The 15,307-nt window shown below is 46.8% G+C and overlaps 1 protein-coding gene across 1 annotated transcript in view; it reads left to right on the top strand.

Moving 5' to 3' along the window:
* Positions 1-920: 920 nt before the first annotated feature.
* The window catches only part of foxo6b (forkhead box O6 b), a 31,316-nt gene continuing 16,929 nt past the window's right edge, over positions 921-15,307 (top strand). The window contains exon 1 of the mRNA XM_088932050.1: positions 921-2,220. Within this exon, the coding sequence (XP_088788176.1) occupies positions 1,723-2,220 (498 nt within the window). The 5' untranslated portion in view covers positions 921-1,722. The remainder of the gene's footprint in view (positions 2,221-15,307) is intronic.

Here is a 15,307-nt window from a genome sequence, read left to right as displayed (position 1 = left end):
CACAGCCCCTGGTCCTTCTTTCATTTTCGTAGCTAGTATCGGGTATCTCGACTGGACCAAAACCAGTCAGCCCACGCCCTCCTTCCATCATCCTGCACCCCGCCGGAGTGGCTGAGGTTTTCAGAGACCTTGACGACCTGTTTTTCCGGGGCCCGGTACGGTTACGGCAGAGCCCGGTTCGGTGTCCCGCCGGCCAAGGGAAACTACGGGTCATTGCGACCAGTGGGGGGAGGGCAGCTCCAGCACCGAGCGACCGACTCACCGCAACAGGTGGCGAGATCGACACACTTGTTGGGAACCGGGACTAACAGTACCTGGGTGGGGGCGAATGGAGAAATATAAGAAGATAATACAATAAACTGCTGTACGCACGCTGCCTGCGATGGCGTCGGGCTGTTATTTTTAAACTCGCAGTTCAAGAGTATTAGCTGAGACCCGGCTCTCAAGTCCGAGGTTCTTAACAGCCATCGGTAAGCAGGTTAGTTGTAATTCTTCACGGGGGAGGTGCTTGGGCGCGACCTGGCCACTTGACTTCGCGGCGTTCGGGGCGCATTTCCCGACCCACTGCGAGGTGTTGATCTGCAACAAGAACAGGAGAAGGAGATCAGCCCCTAATCATTCTCTTTTGCCCCTGCTGCCATCGTGCCGTGCGGAGTAGGGGCGCTAGCGCGGCTGATCGCCTTTTTATCCCCCCCTGCGAAACCTGTTCTGTAGGGGGAGTGATTCTGTGACTGCTTCGCCCGGTTATTGGATAGCAAGCTGTATTAAACGCCAAAAGCCCCGGTGCGTCATTTTCTTACTACTCCGAAGCTGGAGTGAACGAAGGGGGAAAAGGGGGCTCATAAAATTAAAAAAAAGAGAGAGAGAGAGCTACAATACCATAAGTAAGAATAATAAAAAGGACTGTCTGGCGGGGAACTGGAAGGCAAAGGGAAGGAAGAGCACTGGAGCTGCGCGGCTGATTTCGTCTGGAATTCTGCCGCTTTATAAATGATTCATGCGACCTGATTTTTTAAGAGAGTAATTGTCCTCGCAGTGGGATATTATCAGTTGCGTGTGTGTGTAGCGGGGGTACAAATCGCCCGAAAAGACGAGTCTTTTTTTTTTGTTAGACGTGGGAAATTGGAATCAGCCCCCTTTTTTTTTAAAGGGGCGGGGAGGGGGTGATAAATAAATTAAAAAAAAAAACTCCATCGATTTCCCCCTTTTCAGATTTTGGTCGAATTTCGTCTGTCTGTGATTATTGCTTAGCCCTGCTGTCATAGCGATCATCTGTTGCTGCACGGCTTGATTAGGAGAAGAAAAAAAAGCCCTCCCTACTCTGATGCAGCCCTGGATTCGTGTCTCCAGTTGGGCATAACTGAGAGATGGATTGGCTGTACACAGCCTTTTAATTTTTCCTCTTTTCCCCCCTATTGTGGATCGCTCAGGCTAATGGAAACGGGAGAAAGACTATTATTGCTTTTGTTGCTACTATTATCCTTGCACGCTCGGTTCTGATATTGCGGGCTGGTCGCACAGAATGGTCTGTTCACACAGCTACCGGCTTTTCTGAGATAGTCTTCGCCGGCTTCTTGATCGCGACAGACTCGCAGCATCTCCTGACGGGGATTCGGACTCCCCTTTTGTTTTGTCATCAAAATTTATAAAGGAACGCAAAGACCACACTCGGATTCATTTCGTGTCCACTTTCGCAGCCAGGTCCCGGACACATCGGGATAAATGCTTATGATGGAGGAGGACAACGAACTGGAAGCGCATCAGGTTGAAATCGATTCGGATTTCCAGCCCCAAAGCCGGCCGCGCTCATGCACCTGGCCGCTGCCGTGCCCAGAAGACTTCCCCGGAGGAGAGGAGGAAAATGGAGCTTTCCCCGCGTCTTCCGTGAAGCAGGAGCCGGACAACGTGGCTGCCTGCAGGGCTGAGAGGAGCGGCGGCGCCCCGGCGGAGCACAAACACCCAGCCGGCGCCCCGGCACCCTCCGCCGCTGCGCTCCCTTGCCTGGCCGGGGCTGCGCTCGATGTAGCCGGTCAGCTGCGCAAGGCGAAGTCCTCCAGGCGAAACGCGTGGGGTAACCAGTCCTACGCGGACCTCATCACCAGGGCCATTGAAAGCACCCCGGAAAAGAGACTGACACTGTCACAGATATACGACTGGATGGTCCGATATGTACCTTATTTCAAAGATAAAGGCGACAGTAACAGCTCGGCGGGCTGGAAGGTAAGTTGCCTGTGTTGCAGACGGCAACGCTAATGCTATTTTATTCATAACAAGCATATACTATATTCGAAGTAATTATTTAATGGTAATGAATAATGCAATAACAGTAGTTTCGTGTTAACGCACACCGCAGCCTCAAAAATCGCCTTGTCTGCTATATGCAGACCTACACATTTTGTACAGTCTGGGTACTCGTATTGTTAGCAGTCCCTCCAGACTGTGAAACCGCCGGTTTCCTAACCCGACACTGTCTGTTAAGAGAACATTAGATGCGCTGTTCTTTTTTCATGGAGGGGAGGGGGGGAGAGAAGCGAGCTTCATATTTTTAAAAATAAACCTTTTGTCAGAACGAAACAATGAACAATTCTTACTAGAATGAAGGGGCTGGGCAACTCTGCAGCGGATTAGTGAGTAACAATCCTAAGGCAGCTTTTGGCTGCACGGTACGGACACCAATAGCAGGTAGATGCCGGTATATGGTGTGTGACACCAGCGCGCCCTTCGTTCATTTGGAGTTAGGTGCATCTCTCCGACCTCAGGCACACGGTTAGACTAAAACCAGGCTGGGAATTAAATATAGCGATTACGATTTCCACCTTAAATACAGATTCTGGTTTCATTCCTCGCGTGTTTAGCGCAGTGAGGGACAGCGGGTCATCCTGGGGACAGCTGGCGCTACCAGGGGTGACATTTTGACTTGGGTCAGCTCTGGAAGCCAAGCGAGAAAGCTGGGTTCCAGGGCTGAGCGAACCACCGCCGCCCGTCTCGTTCTGTAGCCTTGATTAACCCTGCTTGAACCTCGGCCAACTTTTTTTTAGAAGCAAATTGTGGGTGGGGTGTGTTGCGAGCGTGTGTTGTTAGACCCACAGAGGTGAATTGTTTCGGTATCTTGCGAAAAGAACACCAAATTCACTTTAACAGAGCCTTTTTTGGGGGTGGGGAAACACTACTAAGTCATAGCGATAAAACTAGCGAGGGTGTTTTATAAACCAGAACTACCTGTCTGCCTCCCTATCGCTCTGCAGCGTTTTAAAACGTCTGAAAGAATATTTATGAGTGTCTATTCTATTTCAAATCCTTAATGTGATTTGAAGACGTTAGCTTGTTTTCTGCTTAAATGAACGAAGTTTTACGCCAAGTCCGGCTGTTCGCTCCCTCTGTACTCTTGGTAACTGGCGCTGTACAATACGCGTCGGATTGCTTAGTGGAATGCACCGTACAGTCTGCATTGTACACTTTCTAATACCTGTTGAGTATTCAATTATATATCCTCTACGAATCTGTTTAGAGTCTGCTTGATGTGTGTTGTTAACAAAGTTGTGTAGGGAAAAGTACAGGTGCCTATCTTTCTCAGAAAGACAATGGTACAGTACCTACCCTATCGCAGATTTCTCAATGTGTCAAAATGTCAGGAAGGTGGCTTTTCAGAGTACAAATGCCTATTCTTCAGTCTAAAGTACTGCATGAGTCTGGAGACCCTTTGTGAAATTCCCAGGTTCTTAAGCCCAGAGAGCTCCTGTAGATGTACAGTATGTCCAGAGCAAGACTCATCCTGCTGAGAACTGCGCAGTCATTTCAGATGCAGTCTGTCTTTGAGATCTTGAGGCAGACTGAGGAATCCACAAGGCTCCGTCCGCAGAACTGGGTGAGCCCAGGAGTCCAGAGGTGGCGGGTCTGTGTCCAAGACGAGGAGCCCTGAGTGCTGAACTATCAGTGAGCTGGACGGTGAAGGAGTGCTATCCTGGGAGACCCAGAAGTGTCACTCAGCAGTGACTCCTCTGTCTCGGTGTCCGTCGTCTGGACTGTAGCACATTGGTGTTTCGTTCTTTCAGGAGGCCCTGAAACAAGAGGTTGTTAGACGCGGGCCAGCAGTTTCGGTGTGTGTAAATTTGGGACGACTAGCAAGTGAGGAAGCCTGCTTTCCTGCAGGATGTTCGATTGAGGAGGCATGCAGCACCATAAATAAAGAACGACAGGCTTTGCTTTAAAAGGTAGAGTCAGGGACCAAGGGGTTGAGCTTTTTTGAGAAGATGGGAGTGTGGAGGAAAAGTGAAACTTTGTCATTAAATTTTAGGGACCCATCCCACTCTTCTCCTGTCCCCATAGCCTGTTTGCTTTGCACATACTGTCCATCCTTGAGCGTGCAGGTGGGGTTGTGGAAGAAGTAGGCTATTCTGAGAGTGGCACTGCCTCCCCCCCTATCATCCCTCTTCCTGCTTCAGAAACCGTGGGATTGTCCCAGGATGGCCGGGCCATGTTGTCGTCTCAGCCAAACGCGTGACTTGAAACGTGCTTCTTTCTCACAGTTGCGGGAGAGACTGTGCTCCAGAGCAGGAGTATGGCGTACCTTTGGCACAGTCAAAGAGGCGTCCCGCCCTAGCATTAATTATTTGGAAGCCACAAGCTTTTCCATAAAAAACGTCCCTTCAGTACTTTGGGCTGCCACTAGCCCGTTCTCTCCATGTTGGAATTCCTGAGGTCTCTTGGGGACGGGACTGGGTTAGCCTGGGTGGACAGTGTGGCTTGGAGCAACGTCCACAGGCATCTGCTATTGTTGTCAGGAGGCTGTAGCTTATCCATTTGAACATGATTTGGTGGCTTTCATTTACGGTGAAGGAGGGCGGATTGCTTGTGATGACATTCGAATTCTCTCACGTGTCCATAGAGCGTCTGTCCTGTAGCAGCAGTCCTGTGTGATCAGGGCGATCTATCTGCCTGTCCACCTAGAAAACATCTGCAAAATACGCTTTCTGCAAAAAAGCACAGGCCGTGGGAGCTCGGCTTCTTGTCCACGGCGAAGGTTCACTGCAGGCAGCGGGAAGCCTGTCTATTTACAAGGCAGGTCCGCTCCTCAGGGGAGGTGAGATGTGCTGCGCTGAGGGGTGTGTGTGTCACACCTGCAGGACATGCTGCGCTGGGGGCTGCGCTGGGGGCCGTGGTCAGTGGCTGAGAGCCGCAGGGGAGCCGAGCCAGGCTGCGCACTGCTGGCTCAGCTCAGCGGGTTTCTGAGAAGCACACCGAGTTCCCTGGGCCCAGACTCAAGACTGCAGGGAGCTGAGCAGTGTGTGAAAAACTGCCTTAGTTATCACTACCATGTGTGCCCCTCCACAGGGCTTAATGCACCACAGACAGAGAGAGGGAGTTCACTGTGGGATCTTATTACATAGTGTCTGGACATCGGCCAAGCTTATACACACTGCTGGGGCACTTTATTAAGAGCTTATATTTATGAGTGTGTATGCATATGTAGATGGATATCTATCCACCTATCTATCATCATTTGTGTTCTGTTTTGATGCCTTGTTGTGCTGCATGGATCACCACTCATATCACTCAGTCATCTTCATTTCCACAGCGGTGCAGGGTCCTGCTCAGGCCAGCAGACCGAGGTCTCCTATGAAGATGTTCACGACAGGCTGTATGTAAGCCTCCAAAAAGTGCGGGTCCTAATAAAATGGCCAGACAGTTAATTGGCCTTGTTTACTGTGCTTGGAACAAACCAGCTAATTATAGCGCAATGGATTAAGAGTACTGTGCCATAGTAATCCCTGCAATTATTCTTATTGCCTATTATACAGTATTTACAGAAATAGAATCACTGGTTTACTGTGTTTTTTGTATTTTATCCATGCATACTTTTGTAAAATGCATGCGTGTTCTGAAGCAGAGAGCTCAATGCTGTATGCGTATCTGGTGGAATGTACAGAGATGCTCCGATTGTTGTGGGGGAACCTCACGCAGGATCTCGGAAACACAGCCTTGCTGTCTCGAGTGCGCGGGCATTTGGCTCACGGTGTAGCCTCTCAGATCAGAGAAGTGCAGTTCCAGGCCGCCTCTCACTCCGAACACATTGAGGCAGTGTTGCTAGCTCCGTCAAATTGCTCTTGAAATGAAGCATGTGAAAACTAGGCAAACTAGATACACAAGAAACGTATAAGGCAAGAGAAATGCTCAATTACCAGCCAATTTTACTATAAATAATTTAGCAGGGATGAACTAGAACTGGCCCTGTGGTAACTATCTGACACCAAAAACCCTACCAGTGTAGTCGCTGGCATAATTACTAATACTGGCCCAGCAGTGGGAGGTAATCTGAGAATAGGCCTCCTCTCTTTAGTGTGAGATCTGCATCCCATCTTCGTGACAGTTCCAGAAAGCCTTCCACAGTGTTAATGAGGGGTTTGACACAATGCTGTCTCAGAGGATCACTCAGCACACTGAGGTTATTTTCAGAGCCTGTCGAGACATGGCACTTCCTTGGTAATAAGGGGTATTAAGATCTCTATTTAAAACAGGTAGCTAGCAGTAATAGCTCATCAGTGCCCATGAGTTAATCCTGTCTGAAGACAGCCACTGTATTAAAGGACTACTTCATGTCAGCAGCATTTCCTTGTTCCTAAATTTCTTACTCCTTTTGTATTCCTTCCGCTGCCATTTCTTCAGGGATCAGTTATGCCACAAGCTAACTAGCTACTCCTGCAAAATCTAGAATGAGCTGCAGAGCTCCCACTGCTGAATGAAAGCAGGAGATCTGAAATGAAAGATTTTCAGAGGACTTCTCTTTGGTTTACAATACCGGATGAGTGGGGCTTCGCTATAGTGATTGTTTTTTTTTTCCTGAACACACTAACCTTTTAAAAACTATTTAGGACAAGACACATAGTCTGCATGCCAAAAAAAATTGGGGAAGGACCACAACTCAGATCAAACATGGAAGCACGCTCTTTTCAGAACGTCGACTGCAGAAATTATTGTTCTGCACGCGAGCGCACTTAATTTTGCAAGCAGAGCTCATTAGCAGTAAAGAAATAAAATCCATCACGGTCAAACCAATGATAATGAGGAACAAGGTCTATAGGCACACTTGAACCCCACCCCTTTCCTGCTTACAACCCCCTGTTTTTTCGAAATGGATTTACGCCAGAATTCAATTCAAAAGTGTGAAGATTGACCCAAATGCTTTATGTAACAGAAAACAATCCAGGAGATCCCCAAATAGACCTTTATATTGACTCTTGATTTCGAGTCCTTCCTCTGATTCATTCTGAGAATCCAGTCCAGTATAAAACAGTGTTAAAGATGGCTATACAGAGCACTGAATAATAGCTGGAGATAATCCCGTCTGAAGACAGGTAGTATATTAAGACCAGGGATTGCTATTCTGGGCAGAGGGGAGGCCTTTACTGGAGAGCAACTATTTTTATCCAGCCTGAGTTCTAGGAAGACTAGGCTCTCAAGTACAGCCTAGCCTTAATCTGGGAAATATCTTCCGTAATGCTTATTTAAATGTGTTCTCCATTGTCACATGTGTACCACAGCAGGGCATTGTGCTGGCTTCATGGTTCCAGCACTTGGTATTTCTGCAGCTAACCCAACAGTGGCCCACCGTGGAGTGCGTCTGTGTCAGTGAGGCTCAGGGTGGTGTGTCTGACTCATTACACATTTCTGCACTGTATTTTCTGAATCAGTCCGAGAGGGCATGACTCCCTGCTCACTGGGAGGCTGCGTGTTCAATGCTAAGAGAGCATGTTTTTTTGTTCGTTTGCGTGTCTGTATGTTATTGTCTTGGCGTGTGCGAGTGGCAGAGTGCCAGTGCCATGCGTGGCACGCTGGGTGGCCGCGTGCCAGGGGATTGCAATGTGGGGCGGTGCTGGTGCCAGGCAGTAACTCAGACACAATAATCCGAAGCGACGGCACATTTATATAGAGGTTGTCTTTAGGTAAAACAGGGGGCAGAAGGGCACGGGGTCAAGAGTTCGTTCTGCTAGGCTCCTTGGCTGAAATTCTGCTGGAAGGGAGGGAGGGGAAGAGAACTAAACAGCTTGAGAGAGAGAGAGAGTACCGAGAAAGGGAGAGCAAGGATTTTAGCAGGGATTTAGGAGCAGGCATTTTTTTAGCAAATTGCAATCAGCCGAGCTCCAACTGAGAGAAGAGGAGGGAAAGAGAATAAGAGATAGAATAATGAGCTGGGAGAGAGAAGGAAAGACAGTTGAGAGTGGTGCCTGGCAGAGAGTGGGGATGGAAGTAAAAAAAAGCAGGAGAGGGAGAGAGACTGATGTTTTTGTTGATTAAACAGGGTTGCTTTAGTAAAATACCTCATCGCCTGATTGGGCCTGTAGACACCTGCAGCTGGCTGATAATTGTACTCTGTCCTCTGGTCTCATTGTCTCATTATTGCCTTTCCAGTGATCGTCTCCGTGTGCATCACCCACACCAGCCTTGTGGGTCTTGCAGAGGACTGGCTTTGGATTGGCGTTGGGCGGTTTGTTTGTCTTTCCTTTTATCTGCTGTTTTCGAAGAGGGAGAAAAAGGCAGGAGGTGAACAAGGAAGGAAGAAGATAAGAAGAGTAGATGATGTGACAAATGGGGGGACGAATGAAGTAACCTCGAATGGAGGAAAAAGAGGGAAGTTAGCCGTAGTAAAGAATGGGAGTAGGGGAACAGGGGCGAGTTGCAAGACTAGCCATCCTGTCACTGTATGTCAGTATGCAAGAAGAAACTAAAGGGTGGCGCATTTAAGACTGGGAACGGGAGGTCCTTCTGGAACACCACAAACAGCCAAGTTGGAGAAGTGATTGTCTCATACAGCCTGCAAGAAATGGCTGTTATGAGGCCTTTGGATTAATCATCTTCTAGAAACCACATGAGCCAGCTGAGATGAATGGCCTCCTCCCATTTGCAACCTTTCTAATGTTCTTATGTGTGCCAGTTGTGGAGTGAGCAAAGACAGGGCCTGACAGAATGGGCAGTCAGGCGTTGTGGAAGTCTGGAGGGACCAGCAGTGTGTGTCAGAGAGCTTAGAGGCTGTTAGTGATTCCCACGGCCACAGTAGCCGGAGCCCTCCGGATGCCCGCTAGCCTCTCCATCTGAGAGTGCTGTCTTCTGTCTGGACAGGGAATGAGACTCTGTGGATCGATCTGATCTGGGGAGACAGCATGACCGGAGAGAGTGAGAGTGAGAGAGAGCAGGGGAGCTTTGCCCTGTATAATTGAACAGTAATGGCTTAGATTCGAGGTTGCACATGGTGCTTTATAAAGGTATCATAACTAAGCTATTAACAAGGGGTTTTACATTTGCTAACCATATGTGAGAGTGACCCATGATTTGTTAATAGAAGAGCTGTTCATCTTTAACAGAGGTAACATAAGCCCCAGGTTCGTGACAGTGTTAATGCTCTGTTAATATATTCCAGATTCCAAAGATTCTGTAAAAAGCAAGGTTGTGCAACCTCAATCTTAAAGTGTTCACAATGGTAGGTGCTGTCAGCACTGGCCATCCGGTTGGCTGTCCTTTAACAGCACCTCTCAAGGGCTATGTGTGCTGAAGGTTTGAGCAGTATAATTAGCAAGAATCGCAGTAGTAGCAGAGCAAGCAGGCCGTGCTTGAACTGAGGGATAAAGAGGGAACAGGGGATAAGGGCTGGACAGTATTCACCTTATGATAAGAAGTTTCTTGGAAAGAAGAAATTGTTCCAGTGGGAAACGACCATACTTGTGAAAGGATCAATCTAGGACAATTAAAACCTTGCCATGCCCCCCCCCCCCCCTCCAGAAGAATATTGCTCATCCTCATCCACCTCCCAGGTCCCAGAACTCTTCCCCTGTTAGAAACAGTACCAGTGCTACTGCCATGTGAAGCAGAAACAGCAATAGAAACAGTGGGTCCCTTCTTACATGTGAAGTGTGTTTTGGGGCTTTTGGATATGAAAAGCATTGTTCCAATGCCGGAAATGATCATTTGTTTTATTTGTAGTGGCAGAAGCAGTTCTACTACAGATCGTAGTACCTGCTGCCACAGTAATAGAAATAGTAGTAGTAGTATTTCACCGTGCTTCTGGATGCCAGTGGGAGAGGCTGCCAGCCTGGCACGGACTCTGTGGAAAGCCCTCTCTTCTGTTATTGTTATTACACAAAAGCACAGCAGAAGGAGCGAGAGAGTTCTTATGCTGGCGTTCTTGGCAGAGGCAGCAGAGGGAGAGGGGAGTGAGAAACTGGAAATGATCCTTAAACCTTCTGCACTGAAACGTCAAGAACCACAACACAAAAGCCCAGCCGGCCCCCATGTGTGAAATCAGATCTTCGATGCGGACAAGGAGGGAGAAGTGGTTCCTGGTACAGGGGGTGGATCGCAGTAAGAGTGATATAGTTAGTGACTGTATCATTGTGCAATGCACTGACTACATGCACACAGACTCTAGGTGGGAGGATATAGGTGTTGGCCTTCATTGTTCGAGAGGTGGCCACATTAGTTCAAAGTAGGGTGCTTCAGTCTTCTTTGCTTCAAATCAGACAAGTGCCTATTCATTTTGTGCTGCTTTTTATTCTCTCCATTTCCCAAACTGCTGCCCACCCATAAAGCCAAAGGAGGATCTCAGAAGAGATGCCTGAAGCTCCAATCAACTGCCTTTCGCTTTTGCTGGGCTAATTCTGAAGGGGCATGACAAGCAAATCAAAAAAAAGGAAGTTTAATGCAAGAGGCTCCAATTGGGAAGTGGAAAACACGCATTCGGAATTTTATAAGGTGCAACGCACATAGTAAACCAAATAGACAAAAATAATTATATTAATTAGCTCAGCACCACAGACATAAGTATCAGCTGTTTGCCTGTCTGTAGATTTATATTAGGACAAGTGGCAGTATGTCTGGTTGTTTGTTGCTTACAGCATCATAAAGCTGTTTTCTTGAAGAGATCTCATCTGCAGTGGGGACACTGGGAAGCTCCCTATATACAGTATTTGTAAAGACATGCCTCCTCCCCTTCTGCTCCTCCAACATGTCCCTCTGGTCCTTGTCTCAGTGTTAAGTTGGATGTAGATAATAGGTAAACTGTGTTAATCTACCTGAAATCAGATTCTCACTAAAACCTTTAGCCTGTCCATGAGCTTCCTCTCGGCTCTGAGATGATTTTGGTTTTCCTCCTTCAGCCTCCTTCTAGCACAAGTTAAAATGTCCCTCATTTGGAATCTGCTGATCATCTCACAATGTGGGTCCCCACACACACCTTGATTTGAGGTCCTCACTCTTTCACAAGAAGCCTGTAAGAGTTCTCAATAAAGGCCATGCTGCTGGATTTACTGCCCTGAAATGGAATAGTGCTTTCTGCACCACACCTTCTGAGTCTGGGCACCAAGGGAGCTGCAGTGTGCAATACCAGGGAAAGTGTGCCAGGGCAGACCTTGATGCTGTGCCAGGCTTTTATCCCAAAGTCAAGGGGTGGGGGGGGTTTGGGGGTAGGAAAAGTAGAAAAAAACACTGGGCAGAACTTGAGGGCTGTAATAGACAATCTGTCTTATGCTCATAAACTCAATAAAAGAGGAACGAAAAGGATTATATATAACCTGCTTGGATGCTTAATTGGATTTTGATCCTATTATATCAACCCTGTCTGGGTATCATTTTAGGATTAAAATCTTGTACTGTAAACAGTTACAGTATAATATATACACTACATTATGTATAGTACACACACTATACACTGCTTGGATAATTCAAGATTTGTGACTAGTGTGCACACAAAACAGTAGTTTGTATCTTGGTAGGGCCTGTACCTAATACATTTGCATTGCCTGGATGACTTACTGGGTACAAACCTAGCACTTAGCTACCACAGGCTGTGAGTTCTCCACCAAGACTTTGAGGCCCAGTTGGTGGGGTACACAGCTGGGATGGCTTCTGAGATCTCCACTTTGTTGTGATCCTTCTGCACACCAGCCTGAGGCTTTGGCTGCCTGTTCATATGGTTGTTACACAACCACTCCAGGGACCTATTCTGTAGTCATCTTAGTCAACAGCCCCCTATGGAGACCAGTTCACACACCACTCTTCTGGGAAGAAGACAGAATTGGGAGCGTTTCTTACTAGCCAGGTGCTAACAGCTTTCGAAAACTGTGTTGGATTATTTGGAGTCATAGCTGATGGGCCCTACTGTGCAAACTGTCTGTTTTGCATTTTTGTGTGTCTGTTATTGGTTATGTCTCTGCGTCTATTATGTTGTGTTACATTTGTGCATCTGCTTTAACGTGTGTGCATGTGTGTGTCTACTGTGATAGGCCCAACGGGAGTCTGAGTCCAGGGGGAATATCTCTCGTTAATAATTCAAACGAGGCTCATTATTGTGGCAGTGTAGATTTCTCCCTGATTTCACCCTAATTGCAGGCAGATTGCTGCATTCAGACACCTTGCAGTCACACCGTGCAGGATTGCACAGTCTCTCAGTGTGAAGCGAGTTAGTTTAGGACTGGAAATTAGTTCCATGCAACATTGCACACACACACATCAACCATGTCACCTTTAATCTGACCCTCGCTGACCTCATGCCAGTGATGTTGCACTGACTCCTGACACTTTTACAGAATGCTGTAAGGTGATCAAAGTCTGAAACCAGTAGCTTAATTCAGTCTTAAAAAAGTGTATGTTCTGAGTGACTACCACCCATTCAGTACTAAGTGTGGAGTGTGTAATAAAATCAGTAACGCAATTAAAAATCAGTGCATGACCCCTGTTGAGTGAAAGGAATGAATAGAGCTGCTTCAGTTTTTCATCAGTTAGACTATATTTCCCTGAGTGCTAGACTGCACGCTATCTAAGGTGGGGAGGGTTGTGCTAATTTTTTTTGTTTCCTTTCCCCTTGACACCTGTTGTCAGAGCCAGATTACGTACTTCGGTTTTGCTTACACCAGATGACTGAGCACAATCAGTTGATCTGGTTCAAATGATTGCTTGGGAGGACAGGTAACCAGTTCCAGAAATTACATTTCAAGTTGTGGGACGGAGTAACTTAATATCATAACAGGTCCTTTTGCCCATTAAGTGCCTTGGTGCATCAGTTTTATACCTGCCCGGAGTCCCGTCTTACTCATCTCGGTCCTCAGTTTGTTTCTCTCTTTGGTTATATGTTTGTTGGGATAGTAAATAAGGGTGGGGTTCACAGATCTAAGCAGAAGGATCAATGAAGAATAATAAAGCAGAAGTGGCAAGTTAGGAAACAGCATGGAAATGACTACCTTGCAGCTGAAGATGCATGTTTTAACACTGTATGTCTGAGAGCTGATAGTTCATTAGTATGTCTTCACCATCACAAACTAGCATGAGTGAACATTTAATGAACTTGGAGAACTTACCACAAGGAGCTCCACTTCTGTGTGTTAGTTTGGGGAAAGTAGGTCAGGATGCAGGGCTGTGTGTTTAGTATTCCAGCCATGTGAATACTGTTCAAGAGAGCCAACTGATGGCCAGAAATGAACCCCACTGCTGTCTCGCACTCACAGACACAGGCCTGCACAGAGAAACTCTCTCTCTCTTCCCCTTTCTGTCTCACAGGACAGCTCTTGCTTTCTTCTTCTGTGCAACCCTCTCCCTCAGTTTTCTCACCATCTTGCACTGGCCACATCTATTAATCTCCTGCCTGCATTCTCCTCTCTTTTTTTACTTCTCTCCTGAACTTTCTTCTCACTCCTGAGCTCCTCCTTCTTGATTTTCACCCTTCCTGTAACAGCATATGCCTGTTACAGGCCCTCAGCTTTCTTCCCCTCTTTCCATTCACTCCTTACAATCTCCCTTTGTTCTGACACAATGCCTCACTCCCCTTAAGACGCTTAAGTGGACTAACCTGAAGCTGTAAGTCATAGATGCCTCTAAAATACATCTTCCCACATAAATATCTGAAGGTAGTTTGATCAGATGGAAATCCAGGAAAACATTTTTTGACATTCGTCAGGTGAGGTGATGGCTCCCGAGCAATACTCACCATGCTCATTAAAGTAGATTTCACATAAGAATATAAAGGAGGCCATTAATGAGAACTCTGAGTGGTCCAGCAGGTAAGAGTGCTCATTCTTAATGCAACTGGGGCCTTGCAGTCCAGATCTAAGCTAAGTGATTGCTCTGTTGTGATCTTTCCAAAATGACAGAACTCATTTGGCCATGCACTGGCTGCGTTGAGTGGGTGTTTTTTGCTGGCCATTGTATCCTCCTATTACTACAGTAGAACATGCTCTGTAGCCAGCCTATTAACTTGCGGTGCTATCAGTATGAGTAATGGCTGTTGTTCATCTGTTGTCGGGCTTTGTCCAACACAAAGAGAAATGGGCCGGTCAGATAATGCACATTTTGGAAGGTTCTTGAATGCTGTCTTTAGCTCTTCTGTGATGGTGTATGGGGGTCCAGTGGCGATATGCATTCCTTAAGAATTGCCAAAAATGATGGAGAATAAAATTAATAGGTAATTTATGAATCCAAATTACATTTTACAACAATTTAACCAGGAAATACCATCAAACTTATCTTTCTCTCTCAATCGTGTCAACTTCATTTCAACAAAAGCCTGATGCTGAACTTTCCTGAAAAGCCTTTCTGATCGTTGGCCTCAAACAGGAGTTCAGAGGTCATCTGTCATTGGCGTTTACAGGGATACAGCTCAAGGGGTATATCCATGCTGTATATAGAAAACCCTGCTGTGGAAGAAATCATAGTGTATTTTGTCACATAGGGATCAGTCTGTTGAAGTATATTCTGTGAGCTGCCTCTTAAGGGTGTTCCCAGGCAGAGGAAGAAAATGTAATGGTTTAATATGCCAGTAAGACTTAATTTAAAGAACTGTTTGAATTGCTGGCCTGGCTTTATTTTATTCCATCTTTATCTGTGTCACAAAATAGTGAGAACATGAGAAAGGTTAACAGAAGAGGCTGTTTGGCTTCTTCTTACTAGCCTGGCTTCTCATAGACTATTGATCCTGGAACCTCAGAAAGCCGTTTCCAGAAAAGATCTCAATGTATCAGCTCCCAAAGCAGCAAAGGGCTTGGCTACAACCCCAGTGCACTTCAGAACGAGTGTGTGCCTGCTAATTCACTCTCCCCCTCCCTGCACAATCCTCATCCATCCCAACTAACTGCCTCAATGAGAAACCAGAGGAAGCAGGGAAGGAATATCAGTTAGGCACATGCCCAACTGTATCCTGCTGACCCAGAGGGCTTTATGCGATTGCGCAACGAGAAATTACTTCCCCCAACAATCAGCTTTGCAAAGTTCTTTGAATCGTTTTTGATCCAGGGGCAGAAGGAGTAAGAGGAAAATCATGCAGAAAGGCACA

The sequence above is a fragment of the Atractosteus spatula genome, chromosome 14 (genome assembly GCF_055471065.1).
Source record: "Atractosteus spatula isolate fAtrSpa1 chromosome 14, fAtrSpa1.hap1, whole genome shotgun sequence".
NCBI lineage: Eukaryota > Metazoa > Chordata > Actinopteri > Semionotiformes > Lepisosteidae > Atractosteus > Atractosteus spatula.
Note: the sequence above shows the minus strand (reverse complement) of the source record. Positions and strands in the feature narration are given on the sequence as shown.